Source organism: Cololabis saira, chromosome 1 (assembly GCF_033807715.1).
Source record: "Cololabis saira isolate AMF1-May2022 chromosome 1, fColSai1.1, whole genome shotgun sequence".
Classification (NCBI taxonomy): Eukaryota; Metazoa; Chordata; class Actinopteri; order Beloniformes; family Belonidae; genus Cololabis; species Cololabis saira.
In genome coordinates, this window is record NC_084587.1 from 36,393,220 (window position 1) to 36,418,437 (window position 25,218).

General features: G+C 38.6%; 1 protein-coding gene across 1 annotated transcript in view; it reads right to left on the minus strand.

Moving 5' to 3' along the window:
* Positions 1-733: 733 nt before the first annotated feature.
* Positions 734-25,218, minus strand: part of LOC133444384 (zeta-sarcoglycan) — a 317,653-nt gene continuing 293,168 nt past the window's right edge. Inside the window, exon 7 of the mRNA XM_061722143.1 lies at positions 734-1,356. Coding sequence (XP_061578127.1) covers positions 1,150-1,356 — 207 coding nt within the window. The 3' untranslated portion in view covers positions 734-1,149. The remainder of the gene's footprint in view (positions 1,357-25,218) is intronic.

Sequence of the window (25,218 nt, forward strand, 5' to 3'; positions counted from 1 at the left end):
AAAATAGGTGAGAACACTAGTGAAAATCACAAATAAACTTACATTTTATTTGTTTTCAAACTGCTCTCAAAATAATAATTTTTTTTTACCAACCAGTACAACTTGTTGTAAAGACAGAAGAAAATATGTTTAGAATGGTAATGCATAAAGGAGAACTGCAGAAAAATATAGAAAATTATGGGATTAACGAAACACTGAATGGAAAAGAACAGGAACAAAGAAATAACCTGCAAAAAAACCCATTAAAAACTGGCAAAGCTGTCGAGGACAAGTTTAAAGCAGAATTATTTGCATTAGTTATCCTATGAAATGTGGAATCAGAGGACTTTGTGATGATCAGGTGCAGTCTAATGCAGCAGGCATGGTTTGATTTGAAAGACTGGAGGGGATGAGGGGGAAGGCCTTTCTGGTATGCATTGGTCCATTAGGTAGCATTTGCCTTTCGCAAGATGAAACCATTGTCACATTTTATCATTAACTACCCTTTGGGTGAAACCATCATTGCTGCCTGTTGTCAAACTGATAACTTAACCAGGAGTCATGTCCATGTCTGTTGTGGAGTTTGCAGTTCATAATGTTTCAATATCATTTAAAAGAAAAAAGAGAGTGTGAGCAAAAATGTTCCTGGACATTTTAGTCATACTGTGAATGTTATAACCAATTTATAGACACCATGGCGGTATCTTTAAAAAAAAAAAAAGAAAGAAAAAAAAAAACCAACGATGGCCCCAGGCTAATGCTGCTATTCTTGTCCATGAGATGTCTTGGTATCGAGCCACCTTTACATCTTGTCAAGTCTTCCATCCTCTTTAACTGCACTGGCTACTGACCAGTCTACATTGATTTGGTTGGTGAGATGGCAATAACCTCACCAAGGCTCTAGACCATGTTGGTTCAGTCCTTTAGCTGACACAGCTACAACAATCCATGTTGATTTGGTCTGTTAGCAACCACTTGATTCTGCCAAGTTGGAAACCATGTAATTCGTCTGCTAAACATACATGAACTTCTTGCCACACTCCAGTCCATGCCTCTTAGCTGGCAGAAGCTCCTCTCCAAGCTGTTATCCGCATTGATTCAGTTTCTTGGCTAGCGTTAGCTTCAAACTCTATAGTCCATATGTCCTGTGTATCTGTTAGCCTCCCGTTTTCAACTCCAGAGACAAAAGTTACTGGTCGTTTGGCATGTAGAGCCTTTTTCGGCAGGGGACAAGTAGAGCTTGCCATTAGCACAAGCACACAGCTCGAACACAGTCTGTTTGGTATAGGTGGTGCCTGCAGGCGCTCCTTCCAGTGGGTCCACAGCACTACCAAGAGGAATGTTGCCCAGCTTGATTGTGTTGGCATCAAGAAAGATCTGTGAACACAAAAGAGATTGTGCAGAGAGGTTTCAGTTAGGAACCATATCTCATGAAAAATGACATAAGCTGATATAGGGGACTAAATGTGGAGTGTTCTGGTGACTAGAATAAAACATGAATACAGAGAACGGGATAAAGCTATGTTTGAAGAAAGTGGAAAAGTAAATAAAAAAAAAGATTCTTCATTTATAGTCGAGTAACTGAGAGCACATTGCTCAAGGCAGTGACTTTCCTCTGTGGCTGACTTGAGTTGTCATCAAGAAAGATCTATGGAGACAGAAAGGGAATTTCTATTTAGACTCAGTCCCTTTTGATGAAGAGGGAGAGTGGGAGTGAATGAGACAGAGGGTAAGCTAGGTGAAAAGAAGAGTATAGGAATCAGTGGTATATAAGTGAAGTAAAGATGAAGAGAGAGAATGTGAGATACACAGAAAAAAACATGCAGCATAACAGCAGATTGCCCTGTAAAAAGCATAAACTGTATCAAAGGTCATTGACATAACACTCTTATTTTTGTACTTTCTCCGTAGCCCTAAAACACTACCAAAGGAATAACATCACAGCATACAGTTGGTCTGTTAAAAAATCAGCAAACTGCTATTAATTTACGTATGAAGTCACATTTTTTTAGTACCTTTCCTCTTTTCTGTTAAACAACTTGTAGCAATTTGAATGGCTGGTGCCATTAGATAGTACCTTGAAAGATCAGGCACCTGTAAAAGACTTTTATTGAAATTATTGAGTCACATGATGACAAAGGTTACTGAAGCTAATCTCAGACTTACATGGTAAAAATTAAGTTGTTTTGTATGCATTTTGATGTTTTCTAAAATAACTGGTATTTGTGGGTCTAGACTGAATTTTTTGAATTCCACATTTCATATTCATAATTCAATGGAATCTGAATTATTGGAATCAGAAGCTGATGTCAGATAATGACCTACACAAATATCCTGACTGAATAACAGTGATTGGGTAAATAATAAAGCGAAATTAGGGCCATTAGTTTTGTTATTAAGAAAAGAAATGCCTTGCATTGCTTCACGGGTTGCCTGAGCTCAGTCCCTGCTGAACCTTTAATTCCTTTTTTTATATCAATGCAAGATGAAGAATCTTTACTCAGACTTGGTTTCAAGTGACTGCTTCATGCTCCTATTTACTTATTTTTTCAGGGTTCCCTTTTTTCTACCAATTTCTCTCTCTCTCTCTTTCTCACTAAATTTTTCCTTTCACACATTTTTCTACACATCCGAAGTTTGGATGTTAATCTAGAAGACATCTTTATCCTCAGAATTCATGTCTTTTCGGTTTAGAAATGGACGAGAGGAAGTAAAAATGTATGAGGAAAATAGCTTTTAGCTCAAAAAGACAGGAAGAGGAGAGGAAGAGAAGGATCAGATGAACTGATGAGAGAGAGAGATTATGGAGAGAAAATGTCAAATCAAACAGTTGACAGAAAATAGGTGACATAACGAGAATGAGAAAAAGAGTCTAAGAAAAAGGAGGAAGGGAATGGGCTTCGGATACCCCAACAGTGAGGAAGCAATAAGTGTAACTAATGATTTCACATTGGTTGACAGGACGTATCTTGATCTGTATAAAGAAGACACTCATATATGCATGCACATACACAGCAGTAACAAATACAGTGTTTCCCCTAGAATTTTTTTCAGGCCCGGTGGTACCACCGAAAAAATCCTAAACAGACGAGGCGCGTGGGACGGCATATTGGACATGTAGCAATATAACAAAGTTTTACATTAAAAATCATTGTAGGCCTATATTGCTGAATGATATCACTTCAATGAAATAATTAGATTTAATCTAACCTTTAACCAAAGTGTCATGATGGGCCTGAAAGGTCTGACCCATATGAGCATTGAGCACATCTATTCTAGATATTTCAGAGGGATCTCTATGAAAACCCTCTGGGATGCTCCTCTTTTAACTGCTGCTTGTGCTGACGGCATATGCCACAAAACATCCCTATTCACAATTGAGATTATATCAGTTATAAATAATTTAAACATTGTATATTTGTTTTACCCGTTTTGTTATAACAGAGTTACATGCATTTGACTGGGGAAAAAAATGAACCTTTAGTGGTTCTAGTGGAAAGACAATCTATTGTCTGTGTTATTTTCATCATTATTGCTTACCAAAAAAAGAAGCTCAATCAGAACAAAAATGTAAGCTAAACAACAAATTGGAAATTTACCAGGGGGAGTGTGGTACAAGCAAGGGCTGTATTTATGGTTATTAAGCCATTCGGGATCCCAGCCAGATGTTTAAATGCGTTTATTTTACTGGGTCACCAGTCGGACCGGTGTCAGCGACGGTAAAGGCTGATTTATGGTCCGCGGTACACCAACGCAGAGCCTACGGCGTAGGGTACACGGCGACGCGCACGTACGGTGCGTATCTCCGCGTACCCTACGCCGTTGGTGTACCGCAGAACCATAAATCAGCCTAGACGCTCATACATGGCTGGCGCTAGGACCCCGCGGACGCCTGGTGTGTCGTCGAGCTGTTTTTCCCTTCATGCTTCCCTGCAGCGTCTCATGCAAACGGGGGGGTCGCGCAAGATGGCGACTGCAGCAGACGTGTAAGTGCGAAGCTCTGCAGCATTAACGAGTATCTGATGGCAATTTGACGAGGCCAACGGTTTTAACGGCTTGTTAAACGGCTAAACACCAACCAAACAAGGATAGAAGAGTTTTGATGGTAGGTTGAAGATTCTGACGAGTGACGACCTACGGACATTAACTCTCCTGACACGTGCGTCAACTAAGTTACAAGTTAGCCTACGAAGCTAACACCAACATTGCACCAGTGAGCCGAAATGACAAAGAGAGACGCAAAAAAAGTCACAAAAGGAAATCTGGTGATGGACATGGAGCATGACATGGAGCCAGAGGAGGGTTTCTACGGCTTGTGTTCTCCTCTTCCCGAGACTCCCAGCAGAAGTCCAAACCCGAAGAAACTGTGCGGAGAAAACAAGGAGAAGGACACGGTTTCTAACTCCGACATCCTCCAAGCCATACGTGAGTTAAAGCGGGGTTTTTCCGTCTTTGAGCAGCAAATAAAACAAAACACCGCGGACATTAAAGAGGCAAAAGAAGTAATGAAAGGGCTTAATTTTCAAGCTAAAGAAACGGAGGATAAAGTGATAAAGCTGGATAAAAGAGTCGACGAACTGAAAGAAAAAACCGAAGAAGGAGAAAGATACAGCAGAAGATGGAATCTGCGTCTCATCAACCTCCCAGAAAAAGAAAACGAAGATGTGAGGCATGAAGTCCTCAAAATATTGAGCCAGATTGCACCGGATGAAAAAAGTAAGATGGGGTTCCTGGTGGACACGGTACACAGAGTGGGACGCCCGAGGGATGATAACAAACCGCGTCCAGTCATCATCCAGTTCAACATGCGGACCTTCAGGATCAAGATTTGGAGAGAATCACGCAACGCTGACATCCTGAAGAAGATGAACCTCCGTATGGCCGAAGACCTGACCCGCTTAGAGAAAGACTGCAGAAACAAACTGTGGCCTTTAGTGGAACAGGCGCGTAAGGATGGAAAGAAAACCAGATGGCAAGGGCCGATCGTCTTCATCGATGGGGTAAAATTCACTGCGTGAAAAGCCAGCTCTGAAGACTATGATGCTTATCAAAAGTAAAAAAAAAAAAGAAAAAAAAAGACTAAGAAAGCTCATTACAAGTAATGTTATGGCCTCTAAACAGCACATTTTATATGCCTGATACTCATAATGTTCAGAGTTTTTTCTAACTTTTTCCAAAGGTAGAGAGTTTTTATAAAAAGCTCTTTTCTTGTTGTTTCTTTTTGATTGTTCAAGTTAGTCGGCATCCAGCTCCTTATTTATTTTTATTTTTTTATTTATGGCGACCAATAATTTCATCAATCTTAAAGTACTTTCTCTTAATGTCAATGGTATACGCAATATTACCAAAAGAAAGGCAATTTTTTTGTTTTGCAGAAGGTCTAACGCCGATTTGTTTTTTCTACAAGAGACACACTCCTGTGAAGATGATCGTAAGTTCTGGAGAAGTCAATGGGGAGACCAGATTTATTTAAGTCATGGTTCTAACAACTCAGCAGGAGTAGCTATTCTGTTTAATAAATTTAAAGGGGATGTTATAGAATCTCACTTATCTGAAGAAGGTAGATGGATTATTTTAGTGCTTAGAGTAAACAATGTGATTCTGGTGGTGAATAACATTTATGGTTATAATTACAATGCTCTAGCAAAAAATATGATTGTCCAACTGACAGCAAAACTTTTGAAGCTTAAAGAGAAATATAAAGAGGCTCACTTAATAATTGGCGGTGACTTAAATGATGCAGCTGATGACTTAATGGACAGAGTACCAGCAAGAATATCTTCCGGTTCAAGATTTAAAGTGATATCACACTTAGGTGAGCAACTTAATGTTATAGACGCCTGGCGATATAGCCACCCTTACCAAAAAGAGTATACATGGAGTAATGCTAGTGGTTCCTTACAATCTCGAATAGACATGTGGTTAATATCTTCTTACACTATGCAATATGTTTCCGAAATATCAAATAGTTATGCCCCCTTTTCAGATCACAAAATGATAGTCATTTCCTTTACTAATCCTCTAAAACAAAAAGCAACACTGCGTGGTTACTGGAAATTAAATTGTAATTTACTGAAAGATGAAGCTTTCTGTAACTCAGTCAAAGCAATTGCTGGGAATATTTTCAATGGAAAAGAACTCAGTAATATACAAAAATGGGAATTTTTTAAATTTAAAATCCGAGAATCAGCTATTAGACACAGTAAAGAAATGAAAAAACGCAGCAATCTTAAAGAATCTGAAATTATGAAAGAACTAAATATCCTAATAAACAAAAGTTCCCCTACTCCAGAGGAAGAAATTAATCTGATAAAATTAAAAGATGATTTAGATAGTTTATATATTAATATGACCAAGGGAGCCTTTGTACGCTCCAGGGCTAAATGGTTAGAGGAAGGTGAGAAGAATACAAGCTATTTTTTCGCCCTAGAAAAAAGGAACTACAAGAGAAATAATATCACATCTCTTAAAATAGATAATTCTGTAACCTCCAACCCAACTGATTTAGCAAATCACACTTTTCAATTTTATTCTGACCTATACAGCTCTAATTATAATTCAATAAAAGGTGAAGAATTTATTAATAATGTTAAAGAATTTACTCCTAAAATATCAGATAATTTTAAATTAGATTGCGAAAAACCTATCTCTAAAGTTGAAATCCTTGAAGCTGTTAACAAAATGAAAAAAGGTAAATCTCCAGGAATGGACGGTCTTCCTGTCGAATTTTACCAGTGCTTTTGGGAAATAATTGAAAGACCTCTTTTTGAAATGCTGAAAGAATGTACAAATAATGAAGAAATGACCACAACCATGAAACAAGGCATAATAACTTTGCTTCCCAAGCCAGACAAAGACCACCTTCTATTGGATAACTGGAGACCAATAACATTGCTCAATGTTGACTATAAAATACTCTCACTAATTTTCGCCAGGCGTTTAAGAAAAGGTTTGAGTGAAATCATACATGAAACTCAAACTGGCTTTATGAATAATCGCCACATAAGTTGCAACATTAGGTTTATCCTTGACTTAATAGATTACTCTGAATATGTTGATTCAGACGCTTTAATTTTATTTTTAGACTTCTACAAGGCATTCGATAGTGTAGAGCATCAATTTTTATTTAAATCTCTTCAAATCTTCGGTTTTGGTGAACATTTTGTATCCTATATTAGAATGCTCTATAAAGATATTAGTAGCTGTGTCATGTTATTCCCAAATACCACAAAAAGATTTTCAGTGTCTAGGTCAGTCCGTCAAGGATGTCCTTGCTCTCCATTTCTCTTTCTTATAGTCGTTGAACTGCTTTCAATACAAATTAGACAGAGCAATGTCTTTCGAGGGTTAAAGATTTTTGAGAGAGAGATTAGGATAACTCAATTAGCGGACGATACAGTCTTATTTTTGGAAAATAAACAACAAATAGAGACAGCACTTATGATAATAGACACCTTTTCTGTTGCTTCAGGTTTAAAACTTAATTTAAAAAAATGTGAAATACTATGTCTCTACAACACAAATGAAACACTTATATGTAAAATACCAATTAAAGAAAATATAAAGTATCTTGGAATTTATATTTCTAAAAATATAATTGAACGTCAAACAAAAAACTTCAAACCTAAAATACAAAAAACTAAAAATATTTTCAATATGTGGCTCCAAAGAGATCTATCCCTATTAGGTAGAGTTCTTCTGAGTAAAGCAGACGGTATCTCTAGATTTGTATATCCTACTCTCTCTCTTTTTGTTCAACAATCCCTTTGTAAAGAAATAAATAATACCCTAATTAGTTTTGTCTGGAAAAACAAATGCCATCGTTTAAGAAAAGAGATCTTGGCAGCCCCGAGAGGGGAGGGCGGCATGGAGATGTTAGACTATATGGATATAAACTATACCTTTAAGACAAAATGGATAAAAGAATATTTGAAAAACCCAGAATCTCTTTGGTATTTTATACCTTATAATATTTTTGGGAAAGTTGGAGGGTTACCTTTTCTCCTAAATTGTGATTATGATGTTTCAAAATTACCACTAAAATTATCTAAATTTCACCAACAAGCCCTTTCAGCAGCAAAACTATGCTTTATCCATAACTTCTCTCCACATAAAACTATTATATGGAACAATGAGTTCATAACTAGGAAAAATAAATCACTATTTCTGAAACATTGGATTGAAAAAGGAATAATATATCTTAAGGATTTACAAAATGATGTAGGTGAAATTTTTAGTTATGAAGAATTTCTTAGATCTAAAATCTTCCCTGTTACCTATAAAGAATTTCAAACAGTGATAAAAGCTATTCCCAGTGGCATTCTCCATTTAATAAAAGGTCATTTTGAAAGGCAAGAGGCAGAGAAAGTTGACTTTACCCTCTTTATTAATGGTATAAACATTATGAGTCACCATTGTAATAATAAACATATAAGGAATCATTTTTTCAGGAAAAGGAAAATTACTCCTCGAGGGAAATTTGTATGGTCTTCCTCTTTCTCTGACATTAATTGGAAAACAACATGGCTCCTTCCACATAAATTTGCTATCTCCAATAAAATTAAAGAAGTTCAATATAAAATTACACATAACATTTACCCCACTAACAAATTTGTGTCAAAATTTGTCAATATTGATGCCAATTGTGTATTTTGTAATGCTGAAGTGGAAACGATTAGGCACCTTTTCTTTGAATGTAATTTTTCCCAGATTTTTTGGAAAAAAATTGAAGCTTACATCACATCACATTCCAACATACCAATTAATTTAAATGCCAAAGATATACTGTTATACTATAATAATAAAAATAGGAAAATGCAACACTTAATTAATCTGATTATTCTAATTGCAAAATTCCACATACATAAAACCAAATTTTCCAAAGGTCGACCTTTCTTTCCTGCTTTTGAAATTGATTTCAATAACTACATTGAATGTATTAAAAGAATTGATAATAAAAAATGTATACACACTGTTAACATAATTGAAGAAATATTTGGAGAAATTTAATATATGCCCTGCCATTTTCTTTCTTTTTATTTAATTTCATTTATTTTATTATATTTATGTTACTTATGCACGTCATCCACTTTATGTCTCATACTGTATTTGTTTATTTAAGTTCTTGATGCCTGACTGTTTTGTATTGTCCACTGTCAATGTTCTGACTGACTGAAACTGTTAAATAAAGTTTGAAAAAAAAAAAAAAAAAAAAAAAAAAAAAAAAAAAAGCGTCTCATGCAAACACAAACACACGGACCTGCAGAAACATTACTTTATATCATGTTGTCTGGCGCCCGCAATATTTTTTCTTTTTTTTTTTGACTAGCTACAAACTCTATACATCCCATAATAATATGCCCGCGTTCTCAGCAGCGTTACTAGGCAACGAAGCAGGTTGACTCCCGTTGCAGAACAGCGCTGCGCAGAGGTTCCTAAACGTAAATGATCATTGATTTTTTTTTTTTTTTTTTTTTTAGGCCTGGCGGGGGGTCTCATTGGCCTGGCGGCCCCGCCAGGCCTATATAATGGTAGGGGAAACACTGAAATAGATAGGTAACTACAACTGATTCAGGCTTGAAGACGGTGTTGTCCCTGTTAGACAAATTGCTTTTACTAAATAGGATATTCAAGTCTATAAGGTTTCCAAATGCAATTGAGTGGTATTTGGTCATCTCGGTATATTATTGGTTTAGCATTTAGACTATTAAATGAGGACAGTTTAAAATAGCTTCAACTTATTCATTTGAAAAATTGAGAACATACACAAATCAACACAATCAGGTTTGATTACATACACAAATAGACAAATAAAGAAGTTTCAAAAGATCCATGTGGCTATACTCAACCAACCCAACATATATGGTTTATTGACTGTGGTAGGTCATTGAGTACACAGGAAAAACCCAAGAAAATAAAGAGATAACATGGAAACTACACAATAAATAAATAAGTAGTAAAAAAGTCCTAACAAAGCAACTTAAAATGTATTATTTTGCTCCGGTTTGATATGATAGTTTAGTTATATAAAATGCTGGTCAAAACACCAGATAACAGAAACTTTTTAAAGAATTCTAACATGCACATATTTGGATATTAATTTGTGAGATCCAAATATTAAATGCAAATTTGTCAATTTTAAATGCTTTCATTTTAGCTTCTGACTTCTCAAGAACCCCACACAAAAGTTCCAGCCTAGTCTGAGTGATGAGTAGAATTTTATTCTATAATTGACAAACAAGAGGCAACTGATTGCCTGAGACACTTCATTCATATGGATGTTGACAGCGATATTTTTAAGTTAGCTTTTAATTCTCTTCTAGAATCGATGGGCATTTCACAAAAAGTAAACAACCCGACGGATTGCTTTAATCATACCCTCGATCTGGTCCTCGCCTACGGTGTAGAACCCGATAATCTGTTAGTGTCGCCTGTAAACCCCCTTCTATCCGACCATTATATAATAACGTTTGAGTTCAAGATCGCCACGTTTAAGTGCAAAATAGGAGGTTTTACTTTAGCAGATGTTTATCAGATAAAGCTATTGCTAAATTAAGGGAGGCCATTGCTCATCTTACTATAGCGGAACATAGTGAAGCAGTGGATTTTTAAGCTTTAGCGACTTCCTTAGGCTCTGACTTGACTCTAGACTGTCGATTCTGTAGACCTCCTTGAGCTGACCTCAGTTGTCAATAGAGCTAAATCATCCACGTGTTTGTTAGACCCCATCCTGACTCGACAACTCAAAAATGTTTTTTTCTCTTATTGGCACAACAATGCTGGATCAGATCAACTTAACAACAACCTAAACTTAGGATATGTGCCACAGGTTTTTAAAGTTGCAGTAATTAAACCTTTACTTAAAATAACCTTCTCTTGACCCAGACATTTCAGCTAATTATAGACCAATTTCCAACCTTCCATTTGTATCTAAAATTCTGAAAAGGTAGTTGCAAGCCAGTTACTGTATGTATAGAAATGGTCTATTTGAAGGTCTTTCAGTCAGGGTTCAGAATGCATCATGGCACAGAAACAGCACTGGTTTGAGTCAAGAATTACCTTCTTATGGCGCCAGTGCGGCTTTTGATACTGTAGATTTGATTAAATTCAATTAAATTCAATTTTATTTATATAGCGTCTATTACAACAGAAGTTGTCTCTAGACGCTTTCCAGAGACCCAGAACATGACCCCCGAGCAATTATTACATAAACAGTGGCAAGTAAAAAACTCCCCTAGTGGGAAAAAAACCTTAAGCCAAACAGTTGCAAGGAAAAACTCCCCTTTAGGAGGGAAGAAACCTTGAGCAGGACCAGGCTCATAAGGGCGGACCCTTATAGTTATATTATATATAACTAGTTTATATTCTATTTCTATTTTGAATCGGAGGATGACTTACAGAAAATGTTGAATTTACTTATGATATGGTGTCACAAATGGAGATTATTAATAAATCAAAGTAAAACACAGATTATCCATTTCAGGAAAAAACGTACTCCAAGAAGTAATAACAATATTACTTTTGGGGAGGTAAGATTGTAATACACATCTACATATAAATATTTAGGATTTACTTTTGATGAATTTATGACGATGGAAGCTGGAATTAAGTTGTTGGCAGATTCAGCTGGGAGGGCGTTAGGGCCTGTGGTCAGCAAGATTAAGATATGTAAAACTCTTGGATACTCTACCTACTCACAACTGTATGATGCCTGTGTCTCCCCCATATTAAATTATGCTTTGGGGGTCTGGGGATATAAGGAGTCCAAGATTGCAGATTATATAGAGAACAGAGCTGCTCACTGTTTCTTGGGTGTTCATAAATTTGCTCCGATTCTGGCCGTTCAAGGCGACATGGGTTGGCTTCCTGGTTCCATAAGACGTAAATGTGAGATGATTAGATTGTGGAATCGTTTACTTAATATGCCAGAATACAGGGTCAATAAGAAAGTTTTTATTTGGAGTAAATTAAATGGCTCGCCATGGGCTAAAGAAATATTTGCATTATTTGAATAGTGATAAGTTATTTGCTTTATTTGAGACAAAAAGGTTAAATTTGTTTAAGCCCAAATTACGAACATACATGTTACAGGTGTGTTATACATCAAAATGTGCGTCTCGATCCTGCGACGAAGCGCATTACTTTTCTCAGTCAAAAGTAGGGGTGTAACAATATATCGTGCCACGAAATTTCGCGATACAAAAATGTCACAATACGTGTCGTGGAGGTGACAAAGTGTATCGCGATATTGGGTTATTAATATTAATCTATTGTGTTGACTAGTAACGCGCATCCGACCGCGACCGCGGCCGGACCGCGCGGACCAAAATCTTCCTCCGCTCAGAAGAAACTAGTCCCGTTTTGCAGTCCCGTTTTGAGCTCTGAACTTTTACTTATAAAAAAAGTTTTATACTTTAAAAAAAAGGTAAGGCACACACTGCCTTACCTTATTAAATTAAACCTTTTTGGGGTGGTGAGTAGGATAAACACGGGGACAACTTCTGCTAAGTTCCAGTGTACTTCAATGTCCGCTCAACAGCGTAGGATTTTAGAACATCAACACAGCACCTAGTGCTGTATCACTCCGCCCAATCTAAAACAGACTAATCACTACAGATTAACTGACTAGTGTAATAGTCCCTGATTTACAGAATATAAAGAATATATTTATAAAATAATGAACCCCGAATTAACAAAATAACCTTCTTAACAAAAATAAACTCCTCTTACACTTATAAGGTGAGCATGAATCAATCTTTTTTATGATGTAAAATTGTATGTATTTATTTACTTGTATTTATTTATTTAATTTTAGTTTTTAAATTTCTGGAAAAGAAAAAAGTCAAATCATACATGAGAGAAACTATTCAGTTTGTGGCAAAATATTTTTACTTGTATGAAACTGAAGATCATAATGCAAACCTGACATTTACTTTTAGTTCAGTTTGTGGAAAATGGTTGGCCTGGCTTTCTCTTTAAAACTTAAACAGTTATAAAGCATTACAAACTGTAACAATAGGGCAAACGTACAGTATTGTTTTGTATTTTGTGTCTTTCAAATAAAAGACAATTTCCTCATGACTACCTCATTCAAGGTTGTTAAAAAAATACTGCTATAATATCGTATCATATCGTTATCGTGACCTCAATGTCGTGTATCGTACCGTATCGTGAGATTAGTGTATCGTTACACCCCTAGTCAAAAGCGTTACCGTGGCGACGATAGACACCAAAAAGTGTGCCCCCCCTTCATCTGATTGGTCCATATTTGATAGTTCCCCAAAAGTCACCAAATTTTTCATGCAAGCCAGGCCTGGCGAAAAATTTGATATTTAATGGTTTGCAATAATGGGTGTGGCCTAATGGCTCAACAGCACCCCCTAGAAAACTTCGTGCCTCAAGCCCCACAAAACGGTTTGACGTACATGCACGAAAATCGGTACACACCTGTATCATGTCGCAACCTAAAGAAAAGTCTCTTGGCGCCATGGCCGAAACCGAACAGGAAGTCAGCCATTTTTAATTAATCGTGTAATTTTGTTGCAATTTATGCCATTTCTTCGGACACTTCTTCGCCCGAACTGTAACATGCACCCAGGTGTGTTATACATCAAAATATGCGTCTCGATCCTGTGACGATGCGCTTTACTTTTCTCAGTCAAAAGCGTTACCGTGGCGACGATAGACGCCAAAAAGGGTGCCCCCCCTTTATCTGATTGGTCCATATTTGATAGTCCCTACTTTCTGCCATAACTTTTGAATGGTTTGACATAAAGAGTCGTGGGTGGTGTCATCGGACTCGGTTTTGAGTCCTTGAACATAATTGGTGAAAATTAGCCCCGCCCCTTCTCCTGATTGGTCGATACTTGATAGTCCCTATTCTCTGCCATAACTTTTGAACGGGTTGTGATAAAGACATGTGGGTGGTGTCATCGGACTCGGTTTTGAGTACTTGACCTTCATTGGCCTGAATTAGCCCCGCCCGTTCTTCTGATTGGTCAATATTTGATAGTCCCTATTGTCTGCTATAACTTTGGAATGGTTTGACATAGAGAGTCATGGTGGTGTCATGTGACTCGGTTTTGACTCCTTCACCTTAATTGGTGCAAATAAGCCCCACCCCTTCTTCTGATTGGTCGTTATTTTATAGTTCCTACTTTCTGCCATACCTTTTGAATGGTTTGATATAGAGGGTCGTGGGTGTTGTCATCTGCTAAATGTCCAGGCCTGAAGACATCTACATGCAAGTCATACAAGCGCTTCCACTGCAGCACGCCTGAACGTGCACAAGGGTGCGAGGGCCCGTTCATCCCTGCTTGCTTTAATTATATATTTTTTTCTTAACTTACATGTGCACACTTCCTTTTTTTCTTTTATTTTTAAACATATTTTTTTGAGATTATAAATTTATTCCCCTGCATTCTCTGGTACCAAGATTTCCCTTGGGATTAATAAAGTCATATTATCTTACCCTTTTAATGACAACAAGAAATAACCATGATGTTAAAGCAGTCAAAAAACACAGGTGTCAACCTCTTTTCATACCAATTACCACCCAAAGAATCAAATTGTCAAGGCATGCCTTTAACAGGTCCCTCGTGTTCACCTGTTATATTTCTTTCACCTCCCAATCAAGACTGCAAGATCCTAGTTATAGCCTTTCAGGAACAAAGACTAAGTCACGGTTGATAACGTGCACCAAATCCAATCTGAAACAGTATGCGTATCACAGAAGTGAAAAATGAACTTGGCCCAAACAAGGGGATACAAGATGATAAGATACGTTTTTGTTTCCTCTTGTGCAAAGAGAGGAAAAGTTTGCTAATTGTAAGACTGAAAGGAAAGGCATAATGGTCATGAGGGTTTCTAAAGGATGCAGTGAGATTCATTCATAACACAGACATATGCGCGCGCGCGCGCGCGCGCACACACACACACACACACACACACACACACACACACACACACACACACACACACACACACACACACACACACACACACACACACACACACACACACACACACACACACACACACACACACACACACACACACACACACACACGCGCACACACCAATAGATGTCATCCTGTGTGTGTGTGTGTGTGTGTGTGTGTGTGTTCTGAAAATTCTAATAAAGTCAAAAAAACATTTTTGGAAAAGATGTTAAGTGGTATTTCTTATAATGTTTAATGACTTATAGCGAGTAATTAATTTGTAACCATTGTATCTGCACAATGTTTTATTGACATTGTTGATTTGGGTGATTTGTTCTATTCCCTAACTGCAACAAACAAAACTAAACAACTACTCTACTCTCACCCATTGCTCTTTGTTTGTAAATCATTTCATTCCTCTTTGTTGGGTGAAGCAGATCTTTTTAAGATCAGTGTGAAAAGAGGATTATTCTATTACCTTCGTAAACAGAATAAATGTCAGAAAGGACAAGAGCAAATTTTAAATAACACATTTCATCAAATGTGTTTTCTAATACTTCTAAATACTAAATTAATATCAAGATATCAATTTTAACAATCCAGCCAGATTTTTTTATTTATTTTTTGATGCATGCAAAATTGTGCTTTTACAAACATATACTGTGGGCAGTGTAAAATATATTTTAAGAAATACAATAGAAGGAAATATATTTATTAGAATTAAATTCTTTGAAATCAACCTTTTTCAATGTTCTGGCAGGCAATGCATGCCACAAAGAAAAAAAAGGAAACAAAACAAGTGAATTCATGAAAATTACAAAAGCCGGGCAGCTGATTTTTGCTTTTGCAAATGATCAAAGAGTGTTATCATGATGCAATATTAAAAACATTTTATTTTTAACTGCAGTGCATATGCTCATGCTATTTCTGTCTGCTCCCTGCATTCATGCAGTAATCATAGCGAATCTGTCAATCCATCAATACATCCATTTTCTATACCCGTTTAATCCTATGCAGGCTTACAGGGTTGGGAATGTGCATGTGTGTTAAATCTATGTGCCTGTATACAACGACATAAATTAACACGCTTGCATGGGGGTCTGGAAATTTGTGAAAAAGAGGAGTTTATTTGTCTGAACTCATCTCTCTCTAACAGCAGTTTAGCAAGCACATGCCTCTGGCACCAGGGAGATGGGAGACATGCAGAGAGTTTCAATTATGGGGGGTCAAAACATTTTTCATGGATGATTTCCTTTGGCATAACCACGAAACAGAAGAATTAGATGGCGTGACTTGTGAGAAAGAAAAGGAGGGCGGCACTAAAAGCACAACATTTTCTTAGGATGAAATGAGAAAGTAAGAGGAAGGAGGAGCACAGTTAAAGTGAGGAAGAGGATTAAAGCCTATTTTAAGATATCAGTATGTCCAGGACAAGTATTTGAAGAGAAAATTTAGAACAAGTGCGCAAGAAATGTTGGCATGGGGAAGAGTAGCCTGCGAGGTCAAGTAAAGAAGAGACAATGAGTATGATGAGGAACAATTGTAGTAATTGTATTTATCAATTAAAATACGTATTCAGACAGTGCCTATGCACTGAAACAGCATGGATCTAAGGATCCTTACTTCTTGCTCAACACCAAGCAAAAGCAAAATACTAATATTTGCAAATCTAATGAACATTCACACACATTAATTCACACACAAGACAAGATGTTAAATGTTTAACCTGAAATGATTTGAAATCTTCAGAAACAAAAGGGCCATTATGAATTTGATGGCAAAAACACTTCTCAAAACAGCTGGAACTGGCTGATTTTTTTATACTGTGTAGTGTGCCCTTTTCCTTTAGCAACAGTCCAAAAACATGCATGTCTGGAAACTAAAGAGACCAGGTGCTGGAGATTTGGTAAAGTTTGATACAAAACTCGAACAGTACTGAGTTTTCTGCCATTTTTAATTTCATGTTACATCAGAAGTTGATGAAATGTCTAGCACTTGAGACTATCCAATTACAAATTCATCCTGTTGTACAGTGTGTTGTTTAGCATTGTATAGTATAAAGAGTCAAGGCCTTACTCAAAAAAGATGTAGTCTGAATGAAATAACTTTTTTGAAACCTGTATATATATTTCAGAACTAATGTGTTTTCTTTCCAGAGTAAAACTGGTCATTTCATATGGAATAATGCACCACCATATGTTCAAAAGGCCTTTCAACTGTTATCAACCTTGCTTAATAGCACTCCTTCTTATCTTTATTCTGGAGGAGGGAGTGTTCATGGTTGCCTAAAAGGATTTTTAACAATCAGAGTTGTTTTATGGCAGAATGGTTTTCCACTTTGCCTCAGCCCATTTTAAATGAGCTTTGGCCAAGAGAAGACAGAAGTGTTTGTGGATCATGTTCATGGCTGCAGTTAGCAATGTAATGAGAAACTGTGGAGACTGATTTCCAGAAGTGTTTCTGAGCTAATTCAGTGATTTCCATTACAGAATTATGTTTTTAACCCTTTAACAACCCCACCACGAAAAAAGTAATTGAAAAAATATTTGTTTCACATTTCTTATTGTGTTTTTTTTCAATTCAGTTCCATTGTATTTATATATAGCGTCTATTACAATAGAGGTTTTCTCTAGGTGTTCAAAACTTAAACCGAAGCAAAACAATAAAAAATACTAATTTAAAAAGAAATTAATAATATAAAAACTAAATTAATAACAGAAAATATCCAGGACATTGAAAAAACTTTTTTTTCTGGTAGTATGCTACAAAACATTACTGGTTTTCATTTATTAAAAGGAAAATATTGTATCAACCAACATTTTTTCATCTTAAAGGTGACCTATTATGGCATTTAATGTATATTTTAAACAGGCCTTGAATGTCTTAAAAACAATCTAAAGCTTGTTTTTTCTACATAAATCATAAATCCAGCCGGTGGGCCCTGTCACTAGTTTTACCGCTTCGAACCTCTTTTTCTGCGCCTCATTCTTAGGGAAGGGGGGGGTATGATAATGAGGCTCTGTGCTGATTGGCTCCCTGAATGACGTGTAGCAGGGGAGGAGCATAAACCTCGCTCCGCCAGAGCAGCCCGAGCCTGTAAATAAATAAAACACTGAATTTTCACAAATGGAAACTTTATTGTTAAAAAAATAAAATATGAGTTGTATATAAATAACATTTATGCACTATTTAAGCCGGATCTACCCGGCGGATGGTGAACGCTGGCCCCGGAGCCACGCCGGGCGCCCGGGAGCAGCGCTGCTGGAGCAGTGTGCATCACCGCGGCTTTAACGGGGGAATCTGACCGGTTCCGACCGGCCGGGACCGCAGGAACCCGCCTGGACTGGTAGCAGGGACTCCCAGGGACCGACCAGCGGAATTTCAGCCGGAAAATCTCGGAGGGTGAAGCTGGTCCAGCCTGGGACAGATCCCCGAGGACCCAGCTCCCAAACCACCCGGGAACCTGGATGATTTAACCCGGATCCGCTCCGCCGCGTCCGACTGGCTGAAGGAAGGACCGCTCCAGCAGCGGAGAGAGCTGGTTGTGGGCGTGGTTTCAGCAGCGGAGGCCGAACCTATGGAAATGAGCGCCTATGGTGACGTCACCATAGGCGCAGATTCAGAATGGCTCAAAAAAAGGTCACGTGACACTGGAAGACTCAGTCAGGGGGGGGAGCAGACCCTGCAGAATTCCATGGTATTTTGTCTCCCCTGTGCTGGCAGGGTGAGGGGAGACCACTTTATATATGTTAAAACAAGAAAAAACGTGTTTTTCATAATAGGTCCCCTTTAACTGCAACAGCACAAAATTCTCACATTCAGTCCACTTCTGATTGAATGCTACTGTGCAAAGCACATTTTTTTCCTAATAAAAAACCCATAAATGTGTACAACAAAAGAAACTTTAATTTAGCAACTTCAATATGTCAACATACCTCATCTGCAACATCACAAAAGCACCAATGTTTTTTAATAAGGCAAAAGATCCATATTTATATATTCCATATTTTCATCAGGGGTTTGTCTGTCATCAAAGGTGCTTCACCAGTCTTGTTTGGCCGTACAGTACCAATGCGCTTGATATACAAGGAGGTGTGCAAGTTCTGGACCAAGTTGAAAATAGTCATCACAAAATACAACATTTATGGTTTTGCATAGTGTTGTCACCGCTTTGGCTCCAAGAAGTAACATCTGTTCCTCTTCACTGAGGACACCGTTGAAGAACATGCCCATGATACAGCAGCAAGTTGTGGATGATGGCAGATGAACTTGGTCAGCTGAACAATTTAAAGCCATACTTATCTTGCTTGTTGGAAATATAGTGGCAGAGACTACCAGCCGTAGTGAATTTATATATCACCATGGCCACACTATGCTTGTATCTAGGTATGAGAAGGGAACTGCTCACAAAGTATCTCAAGGAGGGGAAGGATTTTGCAAAATCAGTCTGGACTCTGGTCCCTCTGCTGATTATCATTAAAATGAATGATGTGGTGTAACAGCTGGAATCTCTTCCTTGGAATAATATCAGCTACCATGTTCAAATGTGACTCATGATGCCAGCAAAAGGTTGAAAAGGGTTGAAAAGTTAAAAACACCCACATAAAGTAGGATAACTAAAAACCCCTCAATTTATTTAGGACTAGTCTTAATTTGATCCCCCAACTCCTGAGCAGAGTACAATTTGTATGATGAGCAATATGTTTAATCATGTTATCAGTGAAATGCATCTTACAGTACTTGAAGGGTGTTTGTACAGCCTCAGGGGAGTCTTTAAAATCTACTTTCTAGGTGTTTTTGGCCTCATTATTAACATGTAATTGTGCTATAACACTACCTAATCATTATGCATTACTACATTAAAAAAGGGTTTTCCCTATGAATAATCATTCGACATTTCTTGTCATTTCTTGATTATTTTCTCAACAGCGATAGCAGCAATGAAAATAATTTGTCAAAGACTAAAGATGTTTTAGTCCATTTTCAAAGTCGAGATGAAAATCGAAAGTTTTGAAAATAAATCTTGCAGGACGAAATACAGAGAGTTTGAGATACTGAGAGAAATAAAATGAAAAACATTATTCACTGACACACCACACCAGGGGCCTCATGTACAAAACGTGCGGCGCACAAAAAATGTGCGTACGCCACTTGCTATGCTCACAGTCGGATGTTCAAAAGGTGATTTGAACGCGGAAAGTTGCGGTCTTTCACGCACAAATCATGTCTGACGTACACACTTTTCTGAGGTTTTGTCCGTTGGCGACACTCGCTGGTGATTCAGTGAAGTCCAGAATATGAGGAAATGTGACGTCAATAATAAGTTCACGACCACACGTGAAGGACACGACAGTCCCCAAATCATCAAATAAGTTACACAGGAGTGGAACTGCAACAATCTCACAATCAACCACATGATCTGAACATACAACTAAAGGCAGGAGCACAACGATGTAACCCACTAATTGCAATGGCAGCCTTGGCTCTATTAGTGGACACTGCTGATGCATCAGATCACACCGATCTGCTGGTCCAGGGTGAAGACTGGACCATCAGCTGGTTTATGTAACGAAGAGGATCCTTATTGATCGCTGCCCTGAACTGGACCCAGTGATGCCCCGGTTCGGACCAACATGATGCTTTCAGCGGGAGTTGGTGACAGGTCGGACATCTCCCGTGCCGTGACGACCGTATGGGACGACTACTCGAGATAAAAGCCAGATCCTTAAAATATCCCATAACTGTGTCTGGACAGAAAAAAACATTAAAATACATTTTGCAGCGAAAAACTGGTCCTGTAAAGTACCAAAAATAAAACTAACATGTCACGGAAAAGTTGGTTGGTACGAACTGATGTGAATCAGCAATAAATGAATAAAGTTGTTATTGAATGTTTAGGCAACTTTCAGAGTCTGATATCGAGTCGGCTGCAGGACTCCAGAAAGTGTTTCTCCGGTGACCTCTGCTTGAGTTTGGTTGCCATGGTTATTCATGTATAGTGGTTAGCGGTAGCTGTTATTACATACCGAGCAAGCAGCTATGTCGGTCTGTATTTAAGTTAAATGAAACTTATATGAATGTAGAAATACCAACTCTATTTTATTGTATTCATTTATAGCTCTTACAGTTTGTTTGCAGTGTATTTACATCCAAGGAATAAAAACATTGTGAACCATCAGTTTGAGAGTCATCCATCATCAGTCAGGGATGCTACAGAAATTATTTTTTCTTTCTGTGCGGCCCGGTACCAAATGACCCATAGCCCGGTACCGGCCTGTGGCCCGGGGGTTGGGGACCACAGGTTTAGAGTAAAGAACTGTGCTTTTCTTTTCATGGTCTCAAATCTACATACAGTATAGAGTAGATACTTGGGTTACTGCTATTGTATTTCACATGTGTTTACATGTCTGGGTGCATTTGTAGGATGTCAAAATGATAACTGAGAAGAAATAACAACTTCACTGTTATCCATTAGGATCTGTGACTTATATTACAAAAATAGTATAAAAATGCTACGTTAAATTGTCCAAATCTGTTAAATAAAATGTGAGTGGTATAGGAAAATATAGTCAATTTAACCCAGGAGAATCACAAATGTGGTGATTTCAAGCAATTATCCATAACTCAGATTGAGTTCCTTTTCTTCTATGTTTGTTAGTGGATAAATGTGAGAATGCTTCTGATCTTCACAGCTGCACCTCAGCAGGAAAGTGAATAAGCATTTTTCGCAAAATAAAACTTTAACAACTCCTTTTCAAAAGTCAGGTTGATGAAAAAGTGTTGACATTAACATTTTAGATGAGAAATTAGAGAAATTGAGGACTGGAGGGAGGGAGTTTAGATTGAGGTCAAAAGCACAAAAAGTTAAATTCTTCACCACATACTAACACACACAACAAACAAACCCACAATTGTCTCCACACAAAAACCCATTTCAACCTTTATGCCTGTTTCGCCTTGGCTAAGCTTGCCTCCCATTCTCCTTTTCTTTACTTTCTTGATACCCCTGCACTCACGCACAAACACACACATAGACACACTCACAACAAAAATAGGTGGGTGGCTGTGGAACTGTCTGAGTGTATTACACAGACCATTAGGCTTGTTGAATGGACAGACACCGGAATGGGAGCTGACAATGGAGCAAATGACAGAGGCTGAGGAGAAAATGAACGTGTGGCAACTGAGGTGTAGTGGGACATAATAATAATGATAATAATAATAATGAAAGCCTTTTTTGTCTCCTCTACTGTACCATATGGACACACAAATAGAAAAGACATAATGCAGTCACAGAAAAACCAATTATTTAAAACATACAGGTAGAAAAAAAAAAGCGGACTGTATTAATGTTGCAAATAGAACACCACAAAAGAGATGTTGCTGTGACAGACCAAGACCAAATTAAAGCTGCAAGCAGAGATGAACGGGCCCTCGCGCGTGCAAATTTTCCCAATTAAGGTCAAGGACTCAAAACTAAGTCCGATGACACCACCCACGACTCTTTATGTCAAACCATTCAAAAGTTATGGCAGAAAATAGGAACTTTCAAATATCGACCAATCAGAAGAAGGGGCGGGGCGAATCTTCACCAATGAAGGTCAAGTACTCAAAACCGAGTCCGATGACACCACCCACGACTCTCTGTCAAACCATTCAAAGGTTATGGCAGAGAAAAGTTTTCTAGAGGGCGCTGTTGAGCCATCTTGCCACGCCCATTAATGCAAACCAATGGGGGAAATGGGGGACTATCAAATATGGACCAATCAGATGAAGGGTGGGCGCGCTTTTTGGCATCTAGCGTTGCCACGGTAACGCTTTTGACTGAGAAAAGTAATGCACGTTGTCGCAGGATGGAGACGCATATATTGATGTATAACACACCTGGGTGCACGTTATGGTTCGGGCTCGGAAGTGGCTGAAGAAATGGCATAAATTTCGCCAAAATGACACGATAAATTCAAAATGGCCGACTTCCTGTTCGGTTTCGGCCATGGCACCAAGAGACTTTTCTTTAAGTTGCGACATGATACAGGTGTGTACCGATTTTCGTGCATGTACGTCAAACCGTATTGTGGGGCTTGAGGCACAAAGTTTTCTAGGGGGCGCTGTTGAGCCATTTTGCCACGCCCATTAATGCAAACCATTAAATATCAAATTATTCTCAAAAAGTGGAAGGAATACTTTGAGGATCTCCTCAATACCACCAACATGCCTTCCACTGAGGAAGGAGACGCTGGAGACTCTGAGGTGTACTCTTCCATCGCCCAACCTGAAGTAGTTTGCAAATTCTTCAGGGGCAAGGTGATGGGGCTGGATGAGATCTGCCCTGAGTACCTCAAGTCCCTGGATGGTTGAGGCTGTCTTGGCTGACACGCATCTACAACATTGCATGGAAATCAGGGATAGTGCTGCTGGAATGGCAAACCTGAGTGGTGGTCCCTTTTTTTTTCAAAAAAGGGGGAACAGAGAGTGTCTTCCAACTATAAGTGGATCACACTTCTCAGCCTCCCAGGAAAGTCTATGCCAGGGTACTGGATAGGAGAACTCGGCCGATAGTCGAGCCTCGGATTCAGAAAGAACAATGTGGGTTTTGTCCGCGTCGTGAAACACTGGACCAGCCCTATACTGTCTAGAGGGTGTTGAGGGTTTATGGAAGTTTTCACAACCAGTCCACATGTACTTTGTGGATCTGGAGAAGGCATTTAACCATGTCCTTCATGGTATTCTGTGGCCAGTGATCCCCGAGTATGGGGTTCTATGACCAGAGCAGGAGCTTGGTCTGCATTGCTGGCAGCAAGTCAGACCTGTTCCCAATGCATGTTGGACTCCGGCAGGGCTTTGTCACCGGTTCTGTTCATAATCTTTATGGACAGGATTTCGGGGCAAAGCCGGGGGCCGGAGGGCTATCAGTGTGGTTTTTTTCCTGCTTTTTGCAGATGATGTTGTCCTTATGGCTTCATCAGGCCAGGACCTTCAGCATGTGCTGGGGTTGTTTACAGCTGAGTGTGAAGCAGCTGGAATGTGAATCAGGGAAAGATGGGGGGGGGGTGATATTAATAGACGGATTGATGCAGCATCTGCAGTTATGCAGTTGGTGTACTGGACTGTCGTGGTGAAGAATGAGCTGTGTTGAAAGGCGAAACTCTCAATTTACTGGTCAATCTACACCCCCACCTTCACCTATTGGGTGCTTATCATTGGCTAATAACCGAAAAGACTAGATCAGGGGTCACCAACCCGCGGCTCCAGAGCCACATGCAGCTCTTTAGCGCCGCCCTAGTGGCTCCCTAGAGCTTTTTCAAAAATGTGTGACCTTTTTCCCTTTTTTTTCCCTTTTTTTCTTCCTTTTTCCTTTCCTTTTTAATCTCAACATTTCAACTTTTCTCTTGAAATTTAGACTTTTTTCTCGAAATTTTGACTTTTTTCTCGACATTTTGACTTTTTTCTCGAGATTGTACTTCAACATTAATCTTGACATTTTGACTTTTTTCACGAAATTTTTACTATTTACTCGACATTTCGACTTTCTTTCTCGACATTTCGACCTTTTTCCTCAAGATTGTACTTCAACATTAATCTTGACATTTCAACTTTATTCTCGACATTTTGACTTTTTTCTCGACATTGACTTTTTTCTCGACATTTCGACCCCTAGAGAGGTGTTCCAGGCATGTCCCACTGGGAGGAGACCCAAGGATGGCACAGGACATGCTGGAGAGACTGTGTCTCTCAGCTGGCCTGGGAACACCTCAGAAACCCCCAGAAGAGCTGGAGGAAGTGTCTGTGTCTGTTGTGACGGAAGTCTGGGCATCTCTGCTTGGACTGCTGCCCCTACAACCCGATCCCAGATCAAGCGGATGAAAATGGATGGATTGATCGATGGAAGGATTTACAGAGCTTGTGTTTGTGTGACAGTTACAGCTGTCTCTATTAACCCCAGCTGTTTCTTGTTTTCTGTTTATGACACCCTGATACCACTGCTTGGAGGGGATTGGCCCAGGTCCACACACCATCATATCTGCCTTCCCCATTGGTTGCAGCTCATCCAATTAGGGCCCCAGGAAATAAAAGGCACCTGTCAACCTTCATTCGGGAGGCATCTGTTTGCTCAGCTAGTTTGCCTCAAACTTGTGACCTAATGATAAGACTTTTGACTGTGTGAGTAATTGTATTAATAGTTAGATGTATTAGATAGTCCTTTGTTAACTTCTGTTTAATTTGTGACTATAGTACCTTGGTCTTTGCTTAATAGCCCTTTTGGCTTCAACTTTTGTTAAGATAGTTTGATAGCTTTTAG